This window comes from Besnoitia besnoiti, chromosome X (assembly GCF_002563875.1).
Source record: "Besnoitia besnoiti strain Bb-Ger1 chromosome X, whole genome shotgun sequence".
Taxonomy (NCBI): domain Eukaryota; phylum Apicomplexa; class Conoidasida; order Eucoccidiorida; family Sarcocystidae; genus Besnoitia; species Besnoitia besnoiti.
Window position 1 is genome coordinate 1,521,128 of NC_042365.1, and position 24,902 is coordinate 1,546,029.

The 24,902-nt window shown below is 54.6% G+C and overlaps 5 protein-coding genes and 1 non-coding gene across 6 annotated transcripts; all 6 read left to right on the top strand.

Moving 5' to 3' along the window:
• Positions 1 to 1,859: 1,859 nt before the first annotated feature.
• On the top strand, positions 1,860 to 8,232 carry BESB_017670 (elongator complex protein ELP3; the record flags this gene model as incomplete). The annotated part of the gene is made up of 9 exons (XM_029360482.1): positions 1,860 to 2,761; positions 3,062 to 3,148; positions 3,550 to 3,616; positions 4,132 to 4,458; positions 4,992 to 5,167; positions 5,610 to 5,699; positions 6,090 to 6,292; positions 6,761 to 6,871; positions 7,364 to 8,232. The coding sequence occupies 9 exons, from the start codon at positions 1,860 to 1,862 to the stop codon at positions 8,230 to 8,232; spliced, it is 2,832 nt and encodes a 943-aa protein (XP_029216458.1).
• Positions 8,233 to 10,873: 2,641 nt separating this feature from the next.
• Positions 10,874 to 12,535, top strand: BESB_017680 (programmed cell death protein 2, c-terminal domain-containing protein; the record flags this gene model as incomplete). The annotated part of the gene is made up of 7 exons (XM_029360483.1): positions 10,874 to 11,408; positions 11,572 to 11,611; positions 11,710 to 11,760; positions 11,856 to 11,901; positions 11,996 to 12,201; positions 12,300 to 12,373; positions 12,468 to 12,535. The coding sequence occupies 7 exons, from the start codon at positions 10,874 to 10,876 to the stop codon at positions 12,533 to 12,535; spliced, it is 1,020 nt and encodes a 339-aa protein (XP_029216459.1).
• Positions 12,536 to 14,456: 1,921 nt separating this feature from the next.
• Positions 14,457 to 14,528, top strand: BESB_018750. Its single transcript has one exon. It is a non-coding gene; the product is annotated as a tRNA-Cys (tRNA).
• Positions 14,529 to 15,288: 760 nt separating this feature from the next.
• On the top strand, positions 15,289 to 17,805 carry BESB_017690 (uncharacterized protein; the record flags this gene model as incomplete). Its single annotated transcript, XM_029360484.1, has 7 exons — positions 15,289 to 15,364; positions 15,577 to 15,857; positions 16,091 to 16,442; positions 16,692 to 16,784; positions 16,980 to 17,203; positions 17,469 to 17,605; positions 17,715 to 17,805. 7 exons carry the CDS (start codon positions 15,289 to 15,291, stop codon positions 17,803 to 17,805), a joined length of 1,254 nt encoding a protein of 417 aa, XP_029216460.1.
• A 1,976-nt stretch (positions 17,806 to 19,781) lies between these two features.
• BESB_017700 (ribosomal protein RPS2) lies at positions 19,782 to 22,145 on the top strand (the record flags this gene model as incomplete). Its single annotated transcript, XM_029360485.1, has 3 exons — positions 19,782 to 19,898; positions 20,422 to 20,670; positions 21,543 to 22,145. The coding sequence occupies 3 exons, from the start codon at positions 19,782 to 19,784 to the stop codon at positions 22,143 to 22,145; spliced, it is 969 nt and encodes a 322-aa protein (XP_029216461.1).
• A 146-nt stretch (positions 22,146 to 22,291) lies between these two features.
• Positions 22,292 to 23,823, top strand: BESB_017710 (uncharacterized protein; the record flags this gene model as incomplete). Its single annotated transcript, XM_029360486.1, has 7 exons — positions 22,292 to 22,302; positions 22,874 to 23,013; positions 23,065 to 23,169; positions 23,219 to 23,362; positions 23,517 to 23,565; positions 23,626 to 23,680; positions 23,743 to 23,823. 7 exons carry the CDS (start codon positions 22,292 to 22,294, stop codon positions 23,821 to 23,823), a joined length of 585 nt encoding a protein of 194 aa, XP_029216462.1.
• Positions 23,824 to 24,902: the final 1,079 nt, after the last annotated feature.

Sequence of the window (24,902 nt, forward strand, 5' to 3'; positions counted from 1 at the left end):
GATTCCCCATTCCGCGGATATGCGGCCGGCCCTGACCTGCCGAGAGGTTTTTTTCCAGACGCTTCAATGTTGCAAAGCGCATTCGGTTGTTCACCAGTGAAGACTTGAAAATCGAGTAATACTTCTCCAGCGCTGCATCCGTGTTATATTACTGCGATATGATTTGAGCTCTGTTGCAGTTTATAACTTCCGCTGGTGTTTTCTTGGTGCTGGAATGTGTCCGGAGGTCGCGGAAGCGCGACCTTCTGGAGTCAACCGTCATGTTTCTGGCGTCTTTAGTCTCCGTCCTCCCTTACTGATGTTCGTCGTAGCCTCTCCTCTGCATCAAGTACTGCATAGACAACCAGGAGTCTTCGTATTCGTATATTCCTTCCTAGCTCGGGATTTGGTAGGGCACGAAGGTGTATCAACAAGTCAGTTGGTGCCGCCTTACAGTAGTTGCCATCACCCACGCTGTCGGATGCACCGAGCCGATCGCTTATCAATGGAGTGGGAATGATAGCCTCGCCATCTTAAACAAAAACGTGTATATGCAACCGCGCCGTTAACGTCGTGACCCTAACCAGAAGAAGCTGCTGTCCTTATGAGGCGAGCGTCGTTGTAACTGCCCACCTGCAAATACAGAGAGACCTGCAGGGCGCAGAATGGAAAAGCTCCTTGGGGGAAGGAATGAATCTATCTGGACTCCGCCAGATGGGGTTGACTCTCTGCTCGCTTCGTGAGTCTACGTGTCTGTGTAAGTATGTATAGTGAATCGACGAAGTCGATACACGCGCCGTAACGTGACGCTCACTCTAGCGTTTGACGCAGAGCTTCAGCCGCTATCGTATATGTTTTGTCAGATGCATAGATGCAGAAATATGTATATATATATATATATGTCGCTGTGTTCAGTGCACTTTTCCCAACAGTGAGTCGCCAGCGCGCATGCAAATCCATCCCGTCTTCGTCGATGCATGCGCCGTACGGCGTGCAGCGGGATTTTATTTTTCGCTCACTTGCTGACCGCGGAACGGAGCAAAGCCGCTGGTCGTTTATCTCTGTAAAACACATCTTGTCTCCCTACGACTCGAAACAGAGGAAGAAAGGGCAGACGAGGCTGCGACTTTGCCATTCTGACTCCTGGCCTGCGGGTCCGCGGCGAAGATTTCGCAGATTCTGTGGCGCATGCTTTGAATCGCTCGTCGGTAAACTCATCCTTTTTATATCGAGTAAATCCCATTCTATCTCTGACCACTCGAACTCCTTCTTTGCCGCTGCTTAGGGAGGCCGTCAGGAGGCATGAGTCCCTTGCTCGTCGTCTTTGAAAAGTTTTTGTCTTTGCTTCGATTTTACTCGTTTCCTAGAGCCTGCGAAGCCCCGCTCTCAAGGAGAACCGCGGATCGTGAATCTCTGAGTTGCTAAAAAGCCGTGCGGACGCATAACGTTCAGCCTCACGCGCCCGAGTGAAGCCTGACTCCGGTGCCGTCGTCACCAACTGACACAGGTTCTTTCCAGCGAATTCCGGTCTTCTGTCGTTTCTTTTCCTCGTGTCCGTCTCGATATTTACGCAGTTGCCTTGTTTCTCCTTCGTGGGACCATCGTTGGTTTTCTCCCTTTTTCCATTCGCAGTCACTTCGCCTCCCTGCTTGTTGTCATCATCATTGTTTCCCGTCCCTCCTCTCATCTCGTCTCTCTCTCTCTAATGTGAGTTGCGCGGCCTTCCTGTCCTGGTTGTACGCCTTTGGCTCTGTCGTCGCCGGCTGTTTCCTGGCGCTGCGCAGGCGACGCGAAAACGCTTCGTGGTATCTCTTCTTTCCTCCTCTCTTCTTTCCTCCTCCGCCTACTTCCCCCCCCTCTCCCTCTCGTCCTTCACCCCCATGGAGTCGCCGGGTCTCGCGTCGCCGGCGGCGGCGTCTGGTTCGCCTCCGGGGTCTTCGGCGCCTGCGTCTGCTGTCTCTGGGCCTTGCTCCTTCCCGCCGGAGCGCCCGCGGGTCTCAGACGTGAGTTCGTTTCCCACGGAGGAGGAGTCGCTGCTCGACTTCTTCCCAGCCACGCGCGCCGACTTTGTGTGCCGGGCGGGCGACGTGGCCTCGGTGCGCCGCGAGGACTTCGAGAACGTCCACCGCGCGCGCCATTTGCTTTCTTTCCAGCGCAGCATGCAGGAGTGGAGCGACTTCGATCCCGACGCCCGGAACAACGTCGACGCGGCGGTGGTGGCGGACTTTACGCGACGCCTGCTGGAGCGCAACCCGCAGACGACTGCAGAGTTCAGCCAGTGCTGCGCGGAGCTGCGAAAGGGCCTCCGCGCCGCCCCGTCCAAGGCGCAAATCATCGCCGCCTACGAGGCTCTCACGCGGCGCCGGCCAGCGGCCGCCAGGGCGGAGACAGAGGGCGAGAGAGAGGGCGAGGAGACGCGGTCGCAGGCGGCGCAGGGGGGGCAGGGGGCGGGCGGCGCGAATGCGACGGCGGCGCCGCTGCCACGCAACCGCGTGCTGGAGAATCTGATGAAGCGCAAGGCGACTCGAACGAACAGCGGCGTCTTGGTGATCACCGTGTTGACGTCTCCAGGCCGATTCTCCTGTCCGCACAACTGCCACTACTGCCCGAACGAGCCTGGTCAGCCGCGCTCCTACCTCAGCACGGAGCCTGCGGTCCTTCGCGCGAACCAGAATGGCTGGGATGCCGTCAGACAGTTCCACGACCGCGCCGCGACCCTCCACGGCAACGGCCACACAGTCGACAAAATCGAAGTCCTCGTCCTCGGCGGCACCTGGAGCGGGTGCGACCCGACACGTGGCAGAGAAGCAAACCGAGTGGTCCAGCCGCCCTGACTCCGACCCCTGGCGTGCTCTGCTACTACACATTTTCCTCGCTCCTCGCGTACATGGGATTGTTGTCTATGTGTGTAGAGGTCTGCTGGCGTGGGGCCGTCTCTGCGCTCACGCGGCTGGGTACGTAGCACACAAGTATGTATGTACATAGAGGCCCGTGCATGTGGGTACGTAATTGGAGTCACCTGTGTGGAGGGAGGGATCGAATCCATGCAGACAAGCAGGCGCCCTCCTTTTTTTCTGTTCAGGTATCCAAGCGACTACCAGGAGGAATTCATTCGCGACCTGTTCTACGCGGCGAACGTCTTCAACACACCGCAGCCTTTCAGACCGAAGTGAGCCTCGCGGAGGATTCAGTCTGCGATTGCGAGCCAGAAGCGCGACAAGAGTTGCAGGCAGACTGGAAACGAACGGGAGGCGAAGCGGACGAGGGAAATAAGACTTTAGATTTGTGTTTAAAGCTGCAGCGGAAAGAAAGACGGTAGAACCCGAAAGCGGAGACAAACACGCACGCCGAAAGCCAGTCTTGCAGGAGACGGCGTAACCAAGAATCGACCTCTCATAGTTCACCCCGTTAGAGGCACGCCTTGTTCATGTACTTGATTTTCGGCACACCCCTGCTACGTGCATATTCAACCCACACACGCGAGCACATATATATACACATATTTATATGTACCGCCGTCTTCTCAGAGAAAGGAGGCACCATGCGCCGTCTTCGCCGTTGTTTTTTTAGGCTCGCCCTGGAGGAGGAACAGACGGCCAACGAGAGTGCGGAGTGTCGCATCATCGGCTTGACGCTCGTAAGCTTGTGGGAAAACAAGGATCTCATTTCGCGTGATATCCCTTCGGTTGGCTAGCTATTGCAGTCGCCTCGCAGTTTCTACGGCGTTTTTCAGCTGCCAGACTCAAAGTTTCGAGAGTCAATCGGGTTCGCCGCTGCGTTGTCCTGGCTGCACTGCCTGTTTTGCATCCCTCACGCCCACACTCTGGCGGCAACCTGTCGTCTCTGGGGCCTTCATTTCGCGTGATACCCTCTCCGCTTGTCGCTTGCGTCTCCTTGGGTTGAGTCGCTGATCTCTCTTGTTGCTGCCTTATGTTGGCTGCCGGCTTTTGCACTGTTCTTTTGGATCTCGGCTTTTCGTTTCCTCGACTTCGTTGGTTTGGGTCCTCACCGCCTCTCGCTTTCTGCTCGCCCTCCCTCTCCGTAGTTTCACTGTCTACTTCGTTCTCTCTTCTGTGCGAGCTTTCTCGTCGCGCGGTTCCCTCGCTCATCATGTGCCTGGCTTAGCCGTTGCCTCTGGCGTGTGCGGCTCAGGAGACGCGTCCCGACTTCATCAACCGCTTCGAAATTCGCAAGCTGCGGCGCTTCGGATGTACACGCGTCCAGCTCGGTCTGCAGCACGTCGAGGACGAGGTGCTCGCTTACATCAACCGCGGCTGCCAGCGGCGCGACGCCATTCGAGCCATTCGCCTGTTGAAGGACAGCGGCTACAAAGTCGACATCCACATCATGCCTGACCTGCCCAGCAGCACCGTCGAGAGAGACCTGCGCATGTTCTTCTACCTCCTCGGCTCCGCAGACCTCCAGGCCGACCAGTGGAAGCTCTACCCATGCGAAGTCACGCCCTTCTCAGAAATCGAGGTATCCAGCACCGTAGCGCCCCCGCGAAAAAATGCTAGGGCGGAGGGGGGAGGGGAGGCGGGGCGGGCGGGACGCGGGTGCAGGCGTCTGCGGGTGTAAATGGCTTGCAGACGCCAAACGCTGTCGCTTTGAAGGTGCTGAAAGGGCGGGGATGAGGGGGAGCCCGCCGTCGTCTTCGATCCGCGGCAATGCGCGCGCGGGCGCGTAGAACGTCTGCGCAGGTCGGCCGCTTCCTCAGCGGGTCGTTTTCTTGGAAGTCGAAGCTCGACAGTGGAGAAGGAAGGAAAACCAGACGGCATGACGAACGTCAAACAGGACCTATTCCATTTGACTCTTTAGCCAGATGTATCTCCGTATATGTCTATATAAATATCTGTACGAACCATATATATATATATATGGATATGTGCGTAAGTAAAGGGAGCTTGACCTATGCTGGGAAGGAAACGTCCGCATGGCGGCTGAATGCCTGTCAGCAGGCGTCGATCGCTGCGTGTATGGTGGGCGATGTGGCTGTTCTGTCGTTCCTTCAGAGATGGTACAGCGAGGGCACCTTCGTTCCGTACGCGGAGAAGGACGGCGGCCGCGAACTCATTGATCTGCTGCTCAGAGTCAAGGCCGCCGTGCATCCTTGGATTCGGCTGAATCGCGTCGTCCGCGACATTCCTAACCAATCCATCATCGCTGGCAACAACATCACGAATCTTCGGTAGGAGGCGTAGCGGGAAGCGAAGCGAGAGCGGTCGGATCGAGTACAGAGGCCGCACCTGAGCAATCGCGGCAGAGCGAGTCCACACTCACCAGGACGCTGAAGGCTGCTGTCGCACACATATCCGCGAAGATTATTGGGTATCTGCGCCAAGCGAGGGTCAGCGTTGCGCGAGTGGTGACAAAGAGCCTAAATACGTTGCTTTAGTATTTCCGTTCTCTCAGTCGGACAGGCCTGCGGGGGTCTGGTCCGCTAATCAGCATATTCTGGCGGGGAGTTCCGCTCGTTCTCCAGCGCTGGCATGCTGTGGGGCTCTGCTTCAACGTAGCTTGGTCGCGTCGCGTCGTTCGCGACAACGCCTTCGGCCTTCGCACGCTACTTTGTCTTTGGCAAGGCTCCGTGAAGCGAAGACTTGGTACGCTCGGCGTGTTTCTCTCGACAGGCAGATGCTGGCGACTGAACTGGAGAAGCGCTGCTTGACGTGTCGCTGCATCCGATGCCGCGAAGTCAAGGACCAGAAGATCGACGTCAAGTGAGTGAAGTGTGAACGCCTCGAGTCGCCAGGGCGCGAGGCGCGTCTGCACTCACTTACCTGTGTCGAAAGCGACGGCAACGGAAGGTGTTGTCCTTCTGATCCGTTCTCTGTAAAATGAGGCGCGTAGGCGTTGTTTGATTTCTATACATGGATGCGTGATGCGTGGCTCTCACACACGGCTGCGACGCTTGAGTGAGCTGATGAGCCGTGTGTCTCGTGAGGCTGGCATGTACTGTATCCGTGTTGGCACATGTTGGTCGAGACTCTCTTTCGCAGACGTGATTCGAGGCACAGGCACGTGGGTGGCTGTGGGAAGCAGACTGTTATATGTCTGCATCTCGCCGGGCTCATGCGTCGAAGGTTACGCATATCGTGCCCGTTTTTCAGCGAGAAGGCCGTGCTGAAGGTTCGCGAGTACCCGAGCAACGGCGGACAGGAGCTGTTTCTGAGTTTCGAGACAGAAGACGAAGCAACCATCTTTGGCTTCCTCCGGCTGCGTCTCTGCTGGCGAGATCCGGCGCGAAGCAAGAAAGACGTCCCGTTCGCCTGCTTGGCGGGAGCCGCACTCCTTCGAGAGCTTCACGTCTACGGTGAGAGAGACGCGAAGCCTGAGGCAGAATCAGGAGTGTAGTCGAGACTGGCTTTCTTTCGGCTTCTGCGTCGTCGGGGTCAACGGTCAACGATGAGCGAGCAGAGGAGTCCTGCGTGAGGGAGTCTAGTCAGCGCGCAGACGCCGAGCCCCCCCCCCCCCCCCCCCCCCCGTGTGCGTCCTCGTCACGGACGCCTCACTCGCTCAGCTTCCCGTGGCCTGTGGCTACGTGAAGCGGGGGAGCGGAGGGGAGAAGGGGGGGTGCGTCGGACGAAGCGTGAGATGGAAGCCTGTGTTGTGTGCCTGGTTTTTCTCTCAAAGGCGGCACCCGTGCTGCCTGTGAAGCCCCTTCTCCCCGGCGGACCCTTCAGCCATGGAGGTTGTCCGTGAGGTCGCGAGCGATCACATTCCTTTCTGTGGTGCCCAGCAGAGTGACTTGCGTCGGCTTCTTTCGTGTCGATGGCCTCAGGGTCTCTCGTGGCGCATGGCGAAGGCAAGATGGAGCACGACTCTCGTCCGCAGCACGCAGGCCTGGGACGCCGCCTTATGCAGGCGGCAGAAATCATTGCCATGAGCAGAGGTGAGCAAGCCAGTACGCTCGGATTTTCCTTCTGAGCACGCGAAGCGGGCGCCGAGCTGTGAGCACAGGACAGGGGGGGTTTACGCGGCTCTACGAGCTGACGGAGAAAGAGCTGCGCGGTGGCGACCCGCAAAGCGCGACTGGTGGTGCGTGGCGCTGTGAGCCGCCGCCTTTAGGTAGGGACATCTGAAGCTGCACCTGCGTGTGTAGCTACACCTTCGAATTGTCTTTTGCCTTCCCGTTCCCTCCAGGGTTTGTCTGTGGACACGCGTCTCGAATATGAACTCGATTTGCCTTCGTTCCGCAGGCACCTCGCGTTGGGTGGTGCGATGTGTGAGAGGGACTGTTCTGGCTCACGGAGCGACGCTGCAGCGGTCCCCCGGCCCGCGCCCAAAGTCTAGGCGGGTCGCGAGGTCTCGTTTTCGGTCGAGGTTGTCTCGCCAGAGTGGGGAAGCAGTTGTTGTTGTGTCGTGTCATCCGTGCCGCGCTCAGGCTTCTTTCGCATGGCTATCATCGCCGGCGTCGGCACGCGCGAGTACTACCGCAAGAACGGCTACGAACTCCGCGAGACGTACATGGTTAAGGACTTGTCTCCGCCGCCCGTCGGCGACTCCACGCTTCTCGGCTTGCCTTTGCCCTGCACAATCACAATCGTGAAGGTTCCCCTCGAGGCAGCCAGCGATCTGCTCCTCGCGCCTTTGCCTGAGCCGTCGGAGCCAAAAGGCCGAGGGGGGGGGGGCGGCAGGAAAGGGAGAGAAAAGCCGCACGCGAGAAAGACGCAGGCCCCGTCAAGCGCGGTCCCGGAGGATGGACGGTGCACGGAAGAGGAGAAAAGAACGAAGACAAGTGCCAAGAAAGGACGCGGGCAGTCAGAGGCGGGAGCGCCGGGTGGGGAGCGAGCGACGGACAGAGAAGGGGATGCGCTGAGCAGCTGGAGGAGGGGCTCCTACCAGTTGGGGCGGCGTTGTGAGGTTCTCGATGTTGCAGAAACTGTGGAAAATATCCGAAAAGAGATCGCGGAACGTCAGAAGCAAGGAGAATCGGCGACGCTCGCCCCGAACTCAACAACCTACGTGGATCCCGACAACTTCGAGGAGTACGCAAAGCGTTTGTATCCGGAGGCGCGCGGCCGGATTGAGGGAGAAGTCCACGCAAGGCTGGGACGAGGCAGCGGGATTGTCGCTCAAATCCAGAATGCCTTAAATTGTTCACGGCAGTCAGCCTCAACGTGGTGGTCTGCCGCCCTTGCGAAATGGCACACGACGCCGCGTGCAGCCGCCTTCTGTCTTGGTTTAGCGAGCGTAACTGTAGCGGCCGGGATGGCGCTCACCGTTTCCAGGGGATCGTTAAGACGTTTGTGAGCTGTCGAACGGATTTGCATATGGGACTCCCTGCGTACATCGTCTCTCGGAACATTTGTGCCAAATCTGAATTTTCTTCCGCATACCCAGTCAGTGCGGTGTCTTGTTGCTGGTGCACGGACAGCCTGCACGTGCAGGCAGGTGAAAGTCCTTTTGCCTTGGGATTTGTATCAAAAAGTCGTCGCGGCCCTGTACGCCGTGTTTGGATATCTGCGCGTTTGCGTGCAGAGACGTATGCCGCGCAGAACACGATCAACCATTTGCGTTGTTCCGCAGGTGTTTGCGAGCTGCCTGCTCAACTGCGCCCCTCAGGTCTTCTCTCTCAAACACACGTATACACACACGGGAATACCTACCCTTGCTTAGGCTGTCTGGCTGAAGAAAGGTCATATTAGTGTTAGACCGACAGCATCAAACGCAGCGTCTACATTGTGGAGCTTGCTCCGCCCATATCTGTCCAGCGGGGCGTGAGCCTGTTTCGGTTCGGTTTCCGGTGTACAGCACAAGTGAAGACTTTTGCTCAATACGAAACACTCTTACTATTAGATCCCCAGGTCCTCACATCACGATTTTACAGTTTCCCCGCTCAGGAGCAGTCCTACCATATCCAACCATGCTGGCTACATATCACCGCCTGCTTAGGGGGTTCGGGGGGCCGCGTCCTCTAGGTGCACAGAGTATCTTAATCTGCCAACGTGAGAGGCCCCACTAAACTGCTGCCCTATTCGGTGGGAATTCACCCCTTGATGCTCCCGAACGTTTGCCTGCGCATTCTTTCGAGCGGTAATTCCTGTCAGTGGAACGTGCGTGCTCAGTATCATTCCATATACTGTTCAAAGCCTGCACAGATTAGGCTGCCGTGCTGCTCGGCTGGAGCGCGATCGCCAGCATGTGCCGGTCTTACCCACAGTCCATCTGGTGGCAGTTTGAGTCTTGCACGGCTCGTGAAGGTGCAGGAAATGCGACAGCACGCAGCCACGATGACGCTAGCAACATGAAATTGAAGTACAGAGCAGCAGATCGAAAGAAAGTTAGCTGAGCGACACCGTGAGGCATGGCCGCAAGTTTTGCCTCAGCGTGAATTGGTCATCTGCGTACACACGTGCATGCACACTTGTTCCGCGGTATCTGTTCCGCATGAAATTTCAGTCGCAATGAGCTGCCAGTTTATGTGGTCAGAGGTTTCGTTGGCTTGAGTCGATGAGGCATATCGGCTGCGTGTTATCTACGCGAAGTCTGTGCGACACACTCGAGTAAAGAGAGCTGACAAGCGTGCATGCGTCCACAATTTGCAACGAAGCATGCATGCCGAAGTACAACGACGTGCGGTCTCAGAAGTCAAGAAAAAAAGAACAATGAGCAATGAGATCTCCGTCTGGGTCTTAACCTGTGACTGAGGCATAGAAACGCAGCATGAGCAACGTGGATGCGGGCGTGCAGTGGTACCTGTCCTTTGGCAAACCGCAAAGAGGTTCTTTGTGACTCTGCACGTGCTCGCGAGCTGGGCAGACGGAACTTGTGATGCGTTTGAGAAAGCTTGTGCATGAGACGAAGCCAAATAACAGTCAGGCGGTTCACACATTACCCTCAAATATTCAGGCGCTTCGACGGGCGTTTGTGAAGTGTTTTTCGGCGCCCTGGTGTGTACGGCATGGAGTGCCGACAAGACTGCCGGCTTCCGCAGACGCAGCGTTTATGTTCCAAAAATGAGCGCGATCAATGAACCTGCCACGCTTCTCGGGTTCTTGGGCGATCGGGTGCCCCCGAACGACACTACGGAAGCATGGAAAATGAGTCAGCTCGGCGGGACACCAGTAAGACTACTGACACAAAAAGTCGGCTCAGGTGTCACTTCAATTTCCTCCGGCGTCTCGGTCCGGCAACGTCGGCTGGGGGCTCGAGAACAACGGAGCCAGTGGCCATGAAGAACTGTGCAGGCGAAGTCGAAAGTATGCGTCACTTCCTCACAAATCATCCGACGAGCTGCGCGAGAAAATGCACACGGTTCTGTCGTCCGTTCTGTCTTCGCAGCGATGGCTCGCAGGCCGGCTTCCTGAAGACGTCCCGTTCAAATGCAGAGGGTGTGGAGCAGATCTCGACCTCGTGTGTCAAGTGTAAGATGCTGAAGGGAGGGGAAAAAGTCGGATCGTCTTGCCGAATAAGTGGTGGGCCGGACAAAGTTGCTCTCTTCTGCATGTTCGACCAGGCGTTCAAATAACATGATTCCACCAGATACATTGATAGGTTCTTCTTGATCTTGAGGTGGAACTCCTCGTTTGAGCCGGCTTTTGTTCTGATAGATGAACGGATTTGCTGTCAGTTTATAATGGTTACGTTGGGTTTTCGTCGTTTATTTCGCCCTTGTATGTGCCCCAAAATTCTGGATCATGAAGCGACTAGCAACTGGACAAACCCACGTGTTACCTACCCTTGCACGCGGAGCCCTTGGTGGACCTGGATTTGTTCGCGCGTTGTCATGTACGATTCTTCCTTCCAAACCAGGTATTTTTACGTATGGTGCATGCGAACGTACAGGTCTACACCGTATTCCTCCAATTGGCGTTCCCTATATCTCTTCGGCTGCCACAGAACGAGTGGATGCTCACTTGATCCATTGAACTGGGTGGCCCTTCGTGGTGTTATGGCTCCCGAATCAGAGGTGAGATCGTTGGATCTAACTCATCCCGAGGCCAGCAAGGATTTGCGAAGCAACGTCAACGGTGGCAACGTGGGAGAAAGAAGAGCTCCGGCTTCAGCTGACGCCCCGGTCACTTCATCAAGTGAAGTTGTCGGTGGAAGTCCAGCCGCGAGATGTACCACTTTTGGCGATTTCTCGCTTTCTAACGACGACTGGCTCGATGCTGCCTTATCAGAAACGAGCAACTGGGCATCTGGGTGCAACACAAGCCCTGGAGGCCGGTGTGACGGTGGAGAGTCTCTGGGTTGTTGTAAAGTTAGTGAAAGTTCCAAAATGGAGGAGCAACCCACTTCCAAGGCCAGAAGAGGGAGCAAGAGCTCTACGACAACTCAAGTGACCGCCGCTGATGGAAGAGGACCGCAAGTGTCTCAGCTGAGCTTGCCAACAGATACGGGCAAAGACTTGCCTCTGTTGCCAGCATTTTTCATAGAAGTGGACGAAGAGCCAATGGAGGAGTCAACCGCTCAAACTAGACTAGGTAAGCGCAGAGCAAATGCAGGTGCTGTCTTTTGTTGGGCATGCGTCATCCGGGACCGGCTTGCGCGGACGGTCCTTCGGCTATAGGCTCAGCGCCTACCCATCCAGGGCGAGACGAGAGGTTGTCGGTTCGCCTGTTGCCTGTTGTTACCTGTCCATTGCAGACAAGCGCGCTCGCGAGTTGTGGACGGACTACCAGAGCAGGTAGGAACGCGTCATAAGAGGAATCTTGCGTATCGCTTTGCTGTCCCAAAGACGCATGGAGGAGGCGTCGCGTCGTGCGTGAATTTTCCTGCTCTCAGAGACGACAATACGTTGGCGCAAGAAGACGAAGCAGATCGAGCTTTTCTCGGGTGGGTGAAGAAACCACGACGGGGAAGCCTGCTGAAAAACTGTATTTGCCGAAGTTCGGAAACTCAAGTCCATGTGTGGGTGTTGACTGTTGCAGCGGGGGGGCATTCCAAAATGAAGAATACGAGGCCGCCGAAGACAAAGTAAGGGACGCATACGGTCGGCACTCTCACCAGCAGCGATCAAGGATGCATGTCCATTTTCCAGTCGTAGGATGTCCGTGTGCTACTTGTGCAGGTCCTTCTGGCGTTTCAGCGCCGGTTGAGCAGAAGCCCACAGCAGATCATCCGCTACAGCTTTGGTGGCAAGCCGCTGTGGATCCACCGCCCTGCTAATAATACTGCAACAGGAGCTACGGAGCACCCCCGATGTGAACGCTGTGGAGCAAAAAGAGTATTTGAAATGCAACTCATGCCTACTCTTATTCACACAGTTAAGCAAAGGTTAGTTACTTGTTTCGATGGCAAATTTCGGTGAGCTCGAGTTACTCGGGGGGGCAACGCTGTTCAGGGCTGCGGACTCCTGTTTGTTGATCCTGCAGGTGCCACAAAATGGACCATACGCTGCTCAAGAACGGCGTCAGCCCGAACTGGGGTACTGTAGCTGTTTTCACATGTAAGTGAATTTCATACACGGAGCGAAAAGGTGCGGGTGCCCAGCAGCGGAAGTGGCGACTTTCTCTACGCTCAGATGCCTATGATGTCTGCAGGTTCGGAGGATTGCGTAAGAGATCGGACGTACCAGCAGGAATTCCTAGTAGTACAAGAAGGAATATAAGTATCAAAGAATGGCTAAAAGCTTTTGGTCATGGGGTGTTCAGTCTTGTCCCCGTGCTTCTTTGGCAGTAGTGAAGATGATTAGCCTATTATCGGCATCCTCGTAACCCTGCTGTGAACAGTTGTGTTGCAACGCGGTCCCCCCTGAAGCCTTTGCGCCACGGCTGTCCACCTCACGCCTGCCCAACTTTTTAAAAGGCTAGCGACGCCAATGGCAAAAAACCAAAGCCCACTCCCCACATTCTCGTGGTCTAGTTTGTTTTAAAGCAAACGGTAGTTCGGCTGATAAGACGCTGCTTAGCGCGCATCAGTGCTATATCGGCATGGTTGACTAGCGCGCTCGTATTCCTTAACTGGATGTAATGAAGGATTAGACACACACAAACGACCCCCATATATAGAGTGATGTAGACAAATGCCGAGCGTGGCCACCCGTGTTGCTTGACGAAATTTGCCCCAGCATGTGTGTACGAGTTGGGAGCAGGACGCATTAGTAGATTACGTATGGTGGGATGCCGAATTGCATTCGCCAGCGATGAGTTTTTCCTGTGAGGGGCTATAGTTGCGGGTCGACACTGGTGTGCGTGGAAAAATACTCAACTCACCTGCGCACGGGGGTCCAAGGCTTCACTTCGTCGACTACTTGCGGCACCATCTTGACTATGAAATGTCCGGCGTGTCTTGTCATTAGCGACTGTGACACTCTGAGCGTTTCTGGGAATGACGATAAGTAGTGGGGAGGACAGGCGGCTGGATCTGCCCATGTTGTCGCGCCAGTGCAAGCGATTGACACGTAGTAAGCTGTAGATGTGCCCAACCCTGTTGTTAGATTTGCGTGGTGCGCGTTTCTTTGGGCCACCTGTTACATATCGCGTGCTCACCACGCAAGATGTTGATACCCTCGTGCACAGGAGCACCCCAGGTGCAGCCAAGACGGCAAGCATCTTCCGCAGCATCATGTTCCGTCCAGTACAGAAGGTGGCACCCAGAAATAATATCTTGTGAATGGTTTTCCACTTCCAGCGTGAAAAGAACGAAATCCGGTGGTGCCAGTGTTTTCTGAGCACGGCGAGATGCCCACGGAAACGCAGCACACAAATGGAAGTGTGATGGAATCCACACAAGAACCGCACAAGCGGTCGAGAGCTTAGCATGCAGACTTGCCATGAGCCAGGAGAGGTCGTGCAGTTTGAGCATGCTTCTCGACGTACATGGGACGATTACAGATTGATATCCGCATCGTCCTCCACCTCGGGTGCTATATGACGGCGCGCACTGGCATGGCTGGCCGGCCCTGTACTGTATGTACACCTACCTGGAAAGCCTTTCCCGGCTGTCGTTCCGAAGTGCTCAAAATCCGTTCGGGGAGGCCTCCCGATTAAATGATTGTCGCGGCACCGGGGAGAGTCCATCAGTCATCTACTAATCTATTAGTCATTACAGTACGGAATAAGCGTTTCCAGGAGGGCTAGGAGTGCGGGGTATGCCATATCAACGTATAGTCCTGTCGGCAGATGATGCCGCAGGGGTGAGTGAGATCAGCCGTTGTCGCGGCAGGATCATCGTGCTAAAACACACGCAGACACTACCAGACGCAACAATCCGTGGGGGCAGTACTCGTTGCAGATGCTATCTGTATGCGCACTGCGATTCAAGATTATCTCGAAAAATGCACTGCGGAAAGCGCGAGAGCAAGGGAAAGCGTATAGTTCTGCCCAGCAGTTGGCCGGAAGCTACGATGCTCGTCGTCATTCTTGCAACCCGAACAAGTCACTCTCGCTCTCGGTATCCAATGTCACGTTAACCGCATCATAATTTCAAGAGTGAACCCATAGCTCTGTATCACGTTCATTTCTTGTTGTGCAGCGGGCTAGCACAGACACTTCCTCAGGTGTCGAACAGTGACCAGCACGATTGCCCGCGGGTGTGTAGCTCAATGGTAGAGCGGCCGACTGCAGATCGGCAGGTTCATGGTTCAATTCCGTGCGCGCCCTTCATCCGTCGACTTTTTCCCGGCACCCTGAATGAGAAATACGAGTATATTCTCGCTAACAGAATCAAAGTAGTTGTCATTTTTTTTTTCCTTAGGCATCTGCGGCACGGGGAAGATTTTTTTTGGGGGGGGGCCTACACTGAATTGCTCGGAGCTCCCGCGACATGTCATGTACGGAACGCCTCTGGGTGGTGGCGGGCAGAGGTGGTTGTTTTGCGCTGCTGGGTGCTACAGCCGTCGCTCTTTTTCTAGAAGACACGCATGTCTCGATTGCATTGATCCATGCTGCTTTCATGTTGATCCATGCTGCTTTCCTGTCCTTTATTCTTCCCTCTGTTCCTATTAACTGCTTCGTAATGCACAATGGAGGCACGTGTATAATATCTGTTATTGGTTTCTTCTTCATTAGTAGCCTCTGTCTGGGTACGTGCCGGCCACTGCAGGGTCACGCAATGAACCGCTGTAACTGTTCTCTCCACTGTCCAGTTTGTCAACAAAGGAACACCGCAGGTGTGTCTTTTTTCGATGTTTCTTTGTGAAACGTCTTTTTGGCGGCTCACTCCTAGATCTTTACTCCAGCAACTGCACGACTTTCAGCTGTGGAGCGTGCATGGGCAACGGCACGTCGGTTCACAAGAATAAGCATCCTCCGCTACCCTCCTTCATCCGTCTGCAACTGCTATAGCCGAAGAAGCTTTTCATGAGCTGCTGCGGCACTGAATGTGTCATTGTCACTGTCTGGCATTCTACTCTTTCTCGACATGGCGCCGGGCACGAAATCTGAAAGCCGGACGATGCCGGCACTGCGCCTTGCCCTTTGCGGAGAAGGGAACTCAGGTATGATTATCTTCCTTAACGATCCGGGAGCCATCGGTTCGACCTTAGCGACTAGTCTGCGGTGTATCTGGGATTTCTCTGAACTCCAGGTGCCATGACATACGTGGCGCCCGCGCCCTGCCCATCCATCCATCCGGTGATACGACCACGTGACAGGTTTGACGCTGGCGGTCCAATGGGTATAGCTACGGTTCTTGTGTTGTGTGCTTTAGTGGCAAGCTGGTGGGCGCCGATGCTACTACAGTCTCCCGCGTTCGAGGTGGTCGCTGCTTGGTCGCGGGACAAGAGCGAGGCGCTTGGTATCGCTGCGGCTCTGAGTCTTAATCAAAATCGGGTGCAGGCCTACTGGGAGAAGACAAGCGATTTGAGTAGCATCGGCAAGTCTTCTGGATCAGCATCAGAAGCGAATGAAGCAGGAGATGCAGATCTGGATGCTCTTCTCCAGCGCCAGGATGTTGATGCATTTCTTCTGGTTCTACCTGAAGATTCACATGTAAGGTTTGTCGAAGCAGTAGAGGCCGACGACACAGTGGATGACTCCGCTGATCAGCTGCCATACAATCGCGTTGATTATTGTGTCGAAAATATTCGTACCGAATGACTCAATCACGGCTCGTGCTGTTTGTTTCCTACACTTGCGGTCGTCGTGGTTGTAGCAGGTGTCATGGTCTCGTACAACCTATGGTGGACCAGTAAGGCCTCGATCGCGTGCGTACTTTATCATAGGTCATTATCCTTGGACAGCTCTTCCAGCGCTGCCGACAGAAGCATGTGTTCTCCGCCAATCTTCCTTCCTTCAACCAGTCGATAATGAAGCACTTGATTGCGCTTCACAATGGCGGGTCTTCATGCCCGCGTCAATCTTCCAAGACCAAAGAAGGACGGACCGGAGTCTGGAGTGTGTGCAACGTCTTCAAGCATGAGGTCGCGGTGGCGAAGCTTCAAGCTGTTTTGAAGGATCTGGGAACAATTGTAGCTGGAGAGCTTATCGCTTCATCCATGGTGCAGGGCGTAACAGTCACCACCGCTGGCAGTTTTGGCGGGAAACGAGTACCTCAGACTGCGACGCAGCAACGAGGTAACAGAATTACGCGCGAGAGGCTCTGTTCGAGGTGTTATTTATAGCAGGTGCTGCAGTATAGTACGTGCGGCTCCTTGTCCTAAAAGGCATATCTAGAATATGAAGCCACTAAATGATGTTGCACGCCTTTGTGTGTGCGTCCTTTCTCATTCGCAGTTCATACGCATCAGCCCCATACTGTGTTTTTGTCAGGCACAGGGCTGAACAAACGTTGCGTCTGTCTTTGGTGTGCCTTGTTCCTCCCAGAGCTGCTGACAGCCGTCTGCTCAGCTTACAGTGGCCTGCTGCGGCATGTTCTCGGCGATCTGAACTCTCTGTCAGCGGTTCGTGGTACAAACGGTAGGTGTCTACGGTTCGCATGGGTCGTCTCGACGGCAGCGTCACGCTTAATGTGAAGCTGGCGGCCGCGGACCCGATGTGGTGGTTGCATCCTGTTTTTCGTTGTATGTGGCCCATTGCGATCTCAGCGGTAGCTCCGGGATGGTATTAGTGCGTAGTCTGGGTGATCTGTTGATGTGTGCGTTCTTTGTTCAGCGACACTTTGTGGTCAAATGCACTTTCAGAGGGGCGCGAATGTGGCCGTGACAGTGGATCTTTTGAGCAAAAGCCATGTCTTTTCGCTCACTGTCTGGGGTCTCAAAGGCTTCGGCCGTCTCTCATGGAGCGAGGACAAGAAGGCATTCGAGGTACAACGGTACCTCCACCACTACGAGCATCCCACTCTCCACCCCGTGACTGGGCCGACATGGGCAGTGAAGGTGGGTCACTGGTTCTTTAAAGATCCATTTTTAAGGCTGGCGGGTGTCGTTCTGGATCGGTGGTTTGTGGTCGCGGCTTCTGGGCCATCAGGGAGGTCAAACGGTATCTCCGTCCCGGTCCGCTGTGGATTGGGCCACTTCCTGTGGATATGTCACTCTCATGTGGGCAAGCATCGGTGAAGACATATGCGCACAGCTTAAGCGAGAAAGGATTGAAAGCGTTCGGCTATTACGAGTAGTTTGTCCTGTCCCGGTTTGTGTCCAGCAATGGATCGAGACTGTCTGGGACGTTTCAAAAGGAGGTGACAAAGAGTCGAATCCCCAGAAACCGGACTTCATGCTTGTCGACTTGGTGACAAGCTCTGCGATGGTGGAGTCGGACGGAGTCTTCGTTCGCCTATGGTAAGCGAGCTCGTTTTCTTGTATATGTAGCCAGTGTAGCCCGCTACTTGAGCAAGAGCTTGCGTCTGGACTGGCACGGGTTGCCTCTGGTGTGTGTTCGTGGATGCAGTGCAACACCTCAAGGCCGCACCGAAAGTGGCATATTTGACCAGGTCACTAGTTCGCGGGGAGAGAAGAAAGAGCTGCTTGCAGCAGCATAAACTTTTGCAGTGAACGTAGGCGTCGCTGTTGGTAAACTGAGAATCTGCTGTCAGTGGCGTGTGACGAATGGGATTTGTTGTGTCATCTTTTCACGGGCCCTGCGAAAGCGTCCGCTCTCGTAGTTTTTCCTGCCTGTAGAGTTGATGAAAGAGAATATATTTTGTTGAGTGATAGATGGTGCTTGGAAAGCTTCACGTGTGTTTTCATCGCGGTGCCGGTGCTACCGCTTCTGCCCATAATATAATAATGGAAGAAGATACTTATCGTGTCGAGTTTCTTGGGAGCGCAACCTTCTCGGAATCTGAAAGCGAACATACACTCAAAGCAAGAAAGCTCGATGTCACAGAAGTAGCGGAGTGTTGTATGCACTGGCCCCGTGACACGTTCGTGAAGAGAGCACGACAGGAGCACAAATTGAAAGCATTCTCTGTTAAGTCGTCTTGAAAGTCAACTGATTGCTCCTTTAGGTGACAAAAAATGTCAAGGCGCCTAGGTAGCACGGTCAAGCTTCCGGTGAATTAGCGGAATAGCGTGCTCCAACTTTTTGGCGTTCAGGCGCAGTGAGATCACTATGTGCATTCTGCCAGACGGAGTTATTCCGCACGTAGTATAGCCTGACGCTCGTCCTGCTGCAGAGAATGTCATTCTCAGCACGTTTCCTCCCCCAGTACTTGCATCTGAATAGTCATGTTCTCAACTGATGCCTAATGACAGCGTATTGGCTCCCTGTTACGGCCTGTGAAGGTCGCCCAGACCGCTTGTGCGTTATCAAGAGATGTGGGAGACTGCCACACAGAGAACGGTTCTTCACGTGTTCCGGGGCCTCCGACCCAAAGACCTATTCTCACTGATGTAAAAGTCGGAGGCGTTGCTACCGTGCAGGAGACAATCTGCTCCGCAGCTGCCCGCGCGAAATATGTCCTTCGCTACTCTTCCGGCTTCCAAGGGCGGCATCATTAGTCGTAGACGCTGCTACGTGTCCCCACCGTCGCACACCTCCGTGGAAGTGGAAATAAAACTGAGCTTCTCTGCAGTGTTTCCGTCGCGACAAACAACCACAGTGGCGGAGGTCAAGTAGCACTGAGTGACCACATTCCCGTTATTCGTGGTACGCGGCACTCCACGCAGGTAGTAACAGGCATATATACGGCTGAGTGATCGGAAGATACAGTACTGCGTTTTAGCGAAGTCCCCCCCCTCAGCTGCTGGCCCCCCCCTCACGCTAGTTCGCACACGCGTGTGGCTCTTCTACCCACGAGTACTCACCGTGTCGGAGGAGCTCTACCGTTCTACCTCCATAGCAGGTGGAATGTAAGAGTGAATGCCGATTGACGGCATTTCCAGTTCAAAAGCATCGGCCAATCGACTTTATCCCAGTAGAAAAAGTCAGTGGACGGGCCATCATGGAGTCCGCACGCTTCTGGCGTCCCCTACGAGCCATCGGGTGTGGCAAGCGTGTCACTTCACAGGCTAGCGAGAACGCCACTGGGGTCAGTCCACACCGGCGAGACTGGTATTAGAGAAGGGCTGTCTGTAGAACGTTATGAATCCACAGTATGTGTTTCATAACCACAAGACCAAAAGGAAAAGGGTCAAAACAGTAGTCTGTCTGACGCGCTGCGCCTTAGTAGAACCGAGAATCAGGACGAATCGTGTTGTCGTGTGCAGACGGTTATCCTGCTTGAATTCATCTAGAACGGTGCTGCATGCGCAGCATCCGCAGCATGGAGGCAGGCTTCCGCAACAAGGGACGCTAGGGTGGTGCCGCACCGGCAAAGACGTTCTCCGCCAATATGCTGGGGGCTTGTGGACTGCCTGTGCGCATGCAAACCCCGCGGTCGGTACACCGCCGCATACCGTTCTTGCCCAAGACGGCTCTCTCCGTTGCTGTTGAGAAGGAGCAAGTTGTATGCGGGACATAGAAAATGCTGCTGCAATTCTTGTGAATTCGCTTCTTCCCCTTAACGTAGAGACGATGGCAGGTGAGTGGAGTTTTCGTGGCTTTTCTGATGATTTGTGGAGGCAAACTGCGCCCCCACATGGAGATCAGCCTGCCGCCGCATGTTCGTTTGTCATATTGTGGGGGAGCACGGTAGGGACATTGTCGGTAATTTCATCGCTGGCGAAGGATATAGGTTATCTCATTTGTGAGTGCTGAAATTTTTTCTGAAATGGAAAGAGGTTTTACGCCGTATGGGACCGATGAAGTCGCTTCTTCGCTCTCGTATCGACTGTTGTGAATTGTCATGCAGCCAGGGGGGCGGTTGCGCGCATGGCAGGTGGCGTCCGCTGCGAATTTGTTTGCGTGTTTCGTGTTATCTTGCATCAGTTGTGGTATGCTCACCGCTTTCTCCGCTATTTTTGATTGCTTCGCCTTTGAAGGGGGGGTTCCGTTGTGGAGGCGTGGCAGCGGAGCAGGGCTGAGGGAAACCAGAATGTGGAGGGACGGCGGGAGTTTCTGAGGTACTAATTCAGCCTCTTGTGTATACGGCAGGATCCCACGCATCACGGTTCATGAAGATGGCGTAGGGATTAGAGGAACTCGCGTTTCGAACTGCATGCCGCATGTCTAGATCACAGCTGTGTGCCCATATGTTATGCATGCGCGTGTCTAGCGTCTTTACGGCTCATGCGTCTATTCCTCTATCTTGTATTGTTGTGTAGAGCGCGGCAGCTTCGGACGTGGTTTCGGACGTGGGGGAGGGCGTGGTCGTGGACGGGGCCGTGGTAGGGGTCGTGGTGGAGCAGAGGACGACTTGAAGGACTGGGTGCCGATCACCAAGCTGGGTCGCCTCGTGCGCGATGGAAAGATCTCCTCCATCGAAGAAATCTACCTCTTCTCTCTGCCCATCAAGGAATACCAGGTAAGGCTTTCACTGCACGGTGGATGTGCGATCTGAATTGGATATGAGTAAACATACTTGTTATGGTCTCATGCCTCTTTGGCACCGCGGGTAGTGGGTCCGTAGAATAAGGTTAGCATGAGTGTAGAGGAAGATGCGTGTCCAGCAGGTAACACGTGGTATATTACGGTCAGAGTAATGTCTTCTGCGGGTGGCCATTGCTGCTTGCGTGATGGGTGTAATGGTATGACGCGGTCAGCCGGATGAATACCGAATTCCCCTGCCTTACTACGGGATGAAGGAGATAACTTTTCCGCAATGCTTTGGACTGAAATGACCGCTGTGTATGTTCGAGACAGTGTATGGGTTGTGATGGCTTGCTTCGACGGTCATCTGGATGAACACTGAATTCCCCTGCCTTACTACGGGATGAAGGAAACAATTTTTCCGCAATGCTTTGAACTGATATGACCGTTCATTTTGCGCAGTGGCTCATTGCGGTTTTGTTCGTGAGGACATTGCGCGTGTGTTGAGTGAATGTGCCGACCGTATCAGTTGGATGCCCCGAACTGGAAAAGATGTTTTTTACGCTCGAGAGGTTTTTCTGTGCAAATGGCTTGCAGGATGAAAACTGAATTCTCCTGCCATACGTCAGGATGAGGAGAAAATCCACCGCAATGCTTTGTTCTGAATAAGCGAGTCTTCGTTGTCATACATGCTTTGACGAACGGCATGTGTGTGTCATTTTCTGTACAATCGTGTCCTCTGTCGTGAGTGGCAAGGCTGACGAGAAATGGTCGGCTTCATTGACCGTATTTTCCTAACAGAGCTGTATAACTTCAACAGTCCGCTCTAATCGCACGCTTCTTTTTTGTTACATCCCATGCCTACAGGTCATCGACCACTTCTTCCAGCCCGGCAACTGCGCTGCTCCTCTGAAGGACGATGTCATGAAGATCATGCCTGTTCAGAAGCAGACCCGCGCCGGTCAGCGAACTCGCTTCAAGGCTTTCGTAGCCGTCGGAGACTCTAACGGTCACTGCGGTCTTGGCGTCAAGTGTGCGAAGGAGGTTGCTACCGCCATCCGGGGAGCCATTATCGCAGCCAAGCTCAGTCTTGTTCCAGTGCGCCGTGGATACTGGGGCAACAAGATCGGTGACCCCCACACTGTGCCGATGAAGGTCTCCGGCCGCTGCGGATCTGTGCGTGTCCGTCTGATTCCCGCACCCCGTGGTACCCACATTGTCGGTGCCCCCACGACCAAGAAGATTCTGGGTTTTGCTGGCATTAAGGATTGCTTCTCCAACTCGAAGGGGTCGACGAAGACAAGGGGCAATTTCATGAAGGCGTTGTTCGATGCCCTGAGCAAGACGTACGGTTACCTGACCCCGGAGCTGTGGGCCCCGACGGTTTACACTAAGTCTCCCTACCAAGAGTGGTCCGACTACTTGGCTCAGACATCCAAGGACAACACTCTGTCGCGAACAGTCGCGTAGACAGTTCCACATCAGACTGCCTGTGTTGTCGCACTGTAGCTGATGTGCTCGACCGGTGAAGTTGTGCTTGCATGGTGACGTATCCATAGACTGAACTTCACACTGAAGGATATTACCCGTACATGTGCTTGACACGCAGACGCTTCATGGACCTTGTGTGGGAGGCGCAGCGTCTTACGCCATCGCTTCTCGTGGCGTCTACTACAGCGTCAGTGCAGCAGGATACAGTATTTCTTTCGAGAGAGGTCACACGGTGTTAGTTTTTCCCAGAGAGGTGGATCAGCGCGGCATCTCCCGAATCAGTCAGATTGTCATCGACGGCAGAGTATTGCCCTCAGGTCATTCGTAGCGCTGTAATTTGGTATAAGCCGTCCCTGCCCCCGTCATCTGGGCCCACAGAGTGCCGATAACCGGAGTTGTGTTTTAGGCGCAGCTGTGTGAGGCCACGCCGTGATTTATCAAAACTACAGTCTTGAAATCCTTTCGCGCGACTGCAAGTCTCGCGACGGAAAGTTCTGTCGTCATCTCGTGTCTTGAGATGCTGGATGCTTATGAACGCGGTTTTCGTGCTGTCCGCTCTTGCCTAGAAAGCAGGGAGCTGTGTACTGAGTGGGGCGGTCCCAGCCGCTCGAGCTAGCGTACGTACAGCAGGCGTCCCAGATTCACTCTCCGGCTCTATGCCTTCACGAAAACCCAGGAAGCAAGCTAGTTGCTACCGCTCGTATCAGAGCGAACGCGTGCAGTGAAGAACGCAGGATGTGGCGAATGATAGTACTTGCATGTCTCGTCTCCAACGTGGACTGTCTGTCCTTGTCAGAGGAGGCGCATACCAGGTCATCCTTCGTGGAGGGGGTGCCAGCATTTGGTGGTCAGTCACATACATCTGAATTTTGGACGCATCACCTTAATCGTCCGTCAGGTTACCTGTACTCTTTCCTTGATATGCTGTACCCCTTGCCCACGCCATCACACAGCCACGGAGAGGTCTCCTCGGATCAAAAAAAACTTCTTGAGGAACTCTCAGGTTAGCTAGCATCTCACTGACACTAAACATCTTAATTGCCTGGCCGCAGATCCCGCAACGACATATGCGGTGTGGCAGGCTGCTATGGAGGTGGCTCAAGATCTCTCCGACGACGCCTCCAGAATCGATTCTCGCGAGCTTCTTCCCGATGCCATCATGTTTCTTGTGAGCAACATTAAGGATACGCTTGCGCGTAAATCTTGCTGCATCATGAATACATATCCAGGTGCAAGCTGCAGATGCTGGTACGACACCCCACCATTATGCAGCGTATAATACTGTTTGTGTCCTACATGTCTGTTGTATTCGGGGTAGAACAATCTGGGGAAACTGCTGTCGCTGCAAAGCTGAGGAAAGAAGCAGCGATAAACCTGCATATGGCGATAAGCAGATGGCGTGAGCGGTCCTCTTGTTCTGTCGAGATGGAACGGCGCGCTTGATGTGTGCATGCGTCAGGGACCTGCTCGCGACTGACACACCCGCCGGTGACTGGCAAGCTCTGGCCGATCACGTAGGCTATTTTAGATTGCCGGTCTCGATACGGTAGAGATGAAGTACGAGGGCGGTGTTTAGGGAGCGATGATGTGGAGACGCAAGAATAATCAAGTGGCTGGGCGCGCTGCAGCCCTGTTAGATGACATTGCGGGTTTGTGAGTTCAGCAGTACCTAATACATGGCACCGGATACCTTTATGATGGGGCGTACCTGCAGGGAGGACGAAGCGGGGCAACGCTTGCTGCAGCTGAGAGAAAAACGACGACTCATCGGACAACGGATGCAAGAATTATCCGAGCTGCACAGAAACCTCCAGGAAGCACAGCAACAACCGACATCTGCTGAGCAGAAACAGCTACTGCTGACAGTGACAGATGCCCTGAATCACATCGGCCCACTAGGAATTTCGAGTACTAATGCCGTCGCTCCGTAACGCACCCCACCGCAACTCTTGAGCAAACGAAAGGTGCTTGAAGGCCGTCAGACTACCCGCAGCTGCAAAATGCCTCGACGCGAGGCATGTGTACATATTTTATGTGTTGCGTGGCCTGCTTGTTGAGGCCACAGCGTGTCGCGCCAACGCTGAAACGTCAGGTGTATTTTAGTAGCCTGTTTGAGTCGCCTCCAGTTTTGTTACGTCAGTCCACATTAGCGATATCAGTATCAGCTCACAACAGGCAGTTTGCCATGCTACCGTTTCCCCTGAACTGTCATGGATCGCGATTCGAGCGACGCCGGGAGGGGTGAGCCAACCTAGGCATCTGCCGCTGGCAGTCGCCTGAAAACACCGAATCTGAGGCAATTACTAGTGCATCTAGTGTGATGCTGACGATCGTATATCTTCCTGACGCCCACGCAGGAATAGGAGTGATCCCTGATCGACGCAGCCCTGTGAGATGCAGTAGTATGCACGGGACGTGAAATCGCACAATACGCCGCAGAGGATGGGCTGCACCAAGCGTACGCCCGATACGCAGCATGCCCGGGGAATGAACCATGGACCTTCCGGTTTCGAATTCTTTTGCCACTTGCCGTCTGTACATTCACGTCGGCGGTAAAACTGAAAGACGTGTCACCGCGTTACAGGTACGTGACTACGCTGTATGCATGATTGAGGGTTTCTACAATTTATCAACCAGCGCCCCCCCCCCCCCAGGCTCATTCTCTCTCCGTTCTCCATGCCGCGGCTGGGGAAGGGTACCATCGGCTGCACCGGCGCAGAAAAGGCGGCATTTACG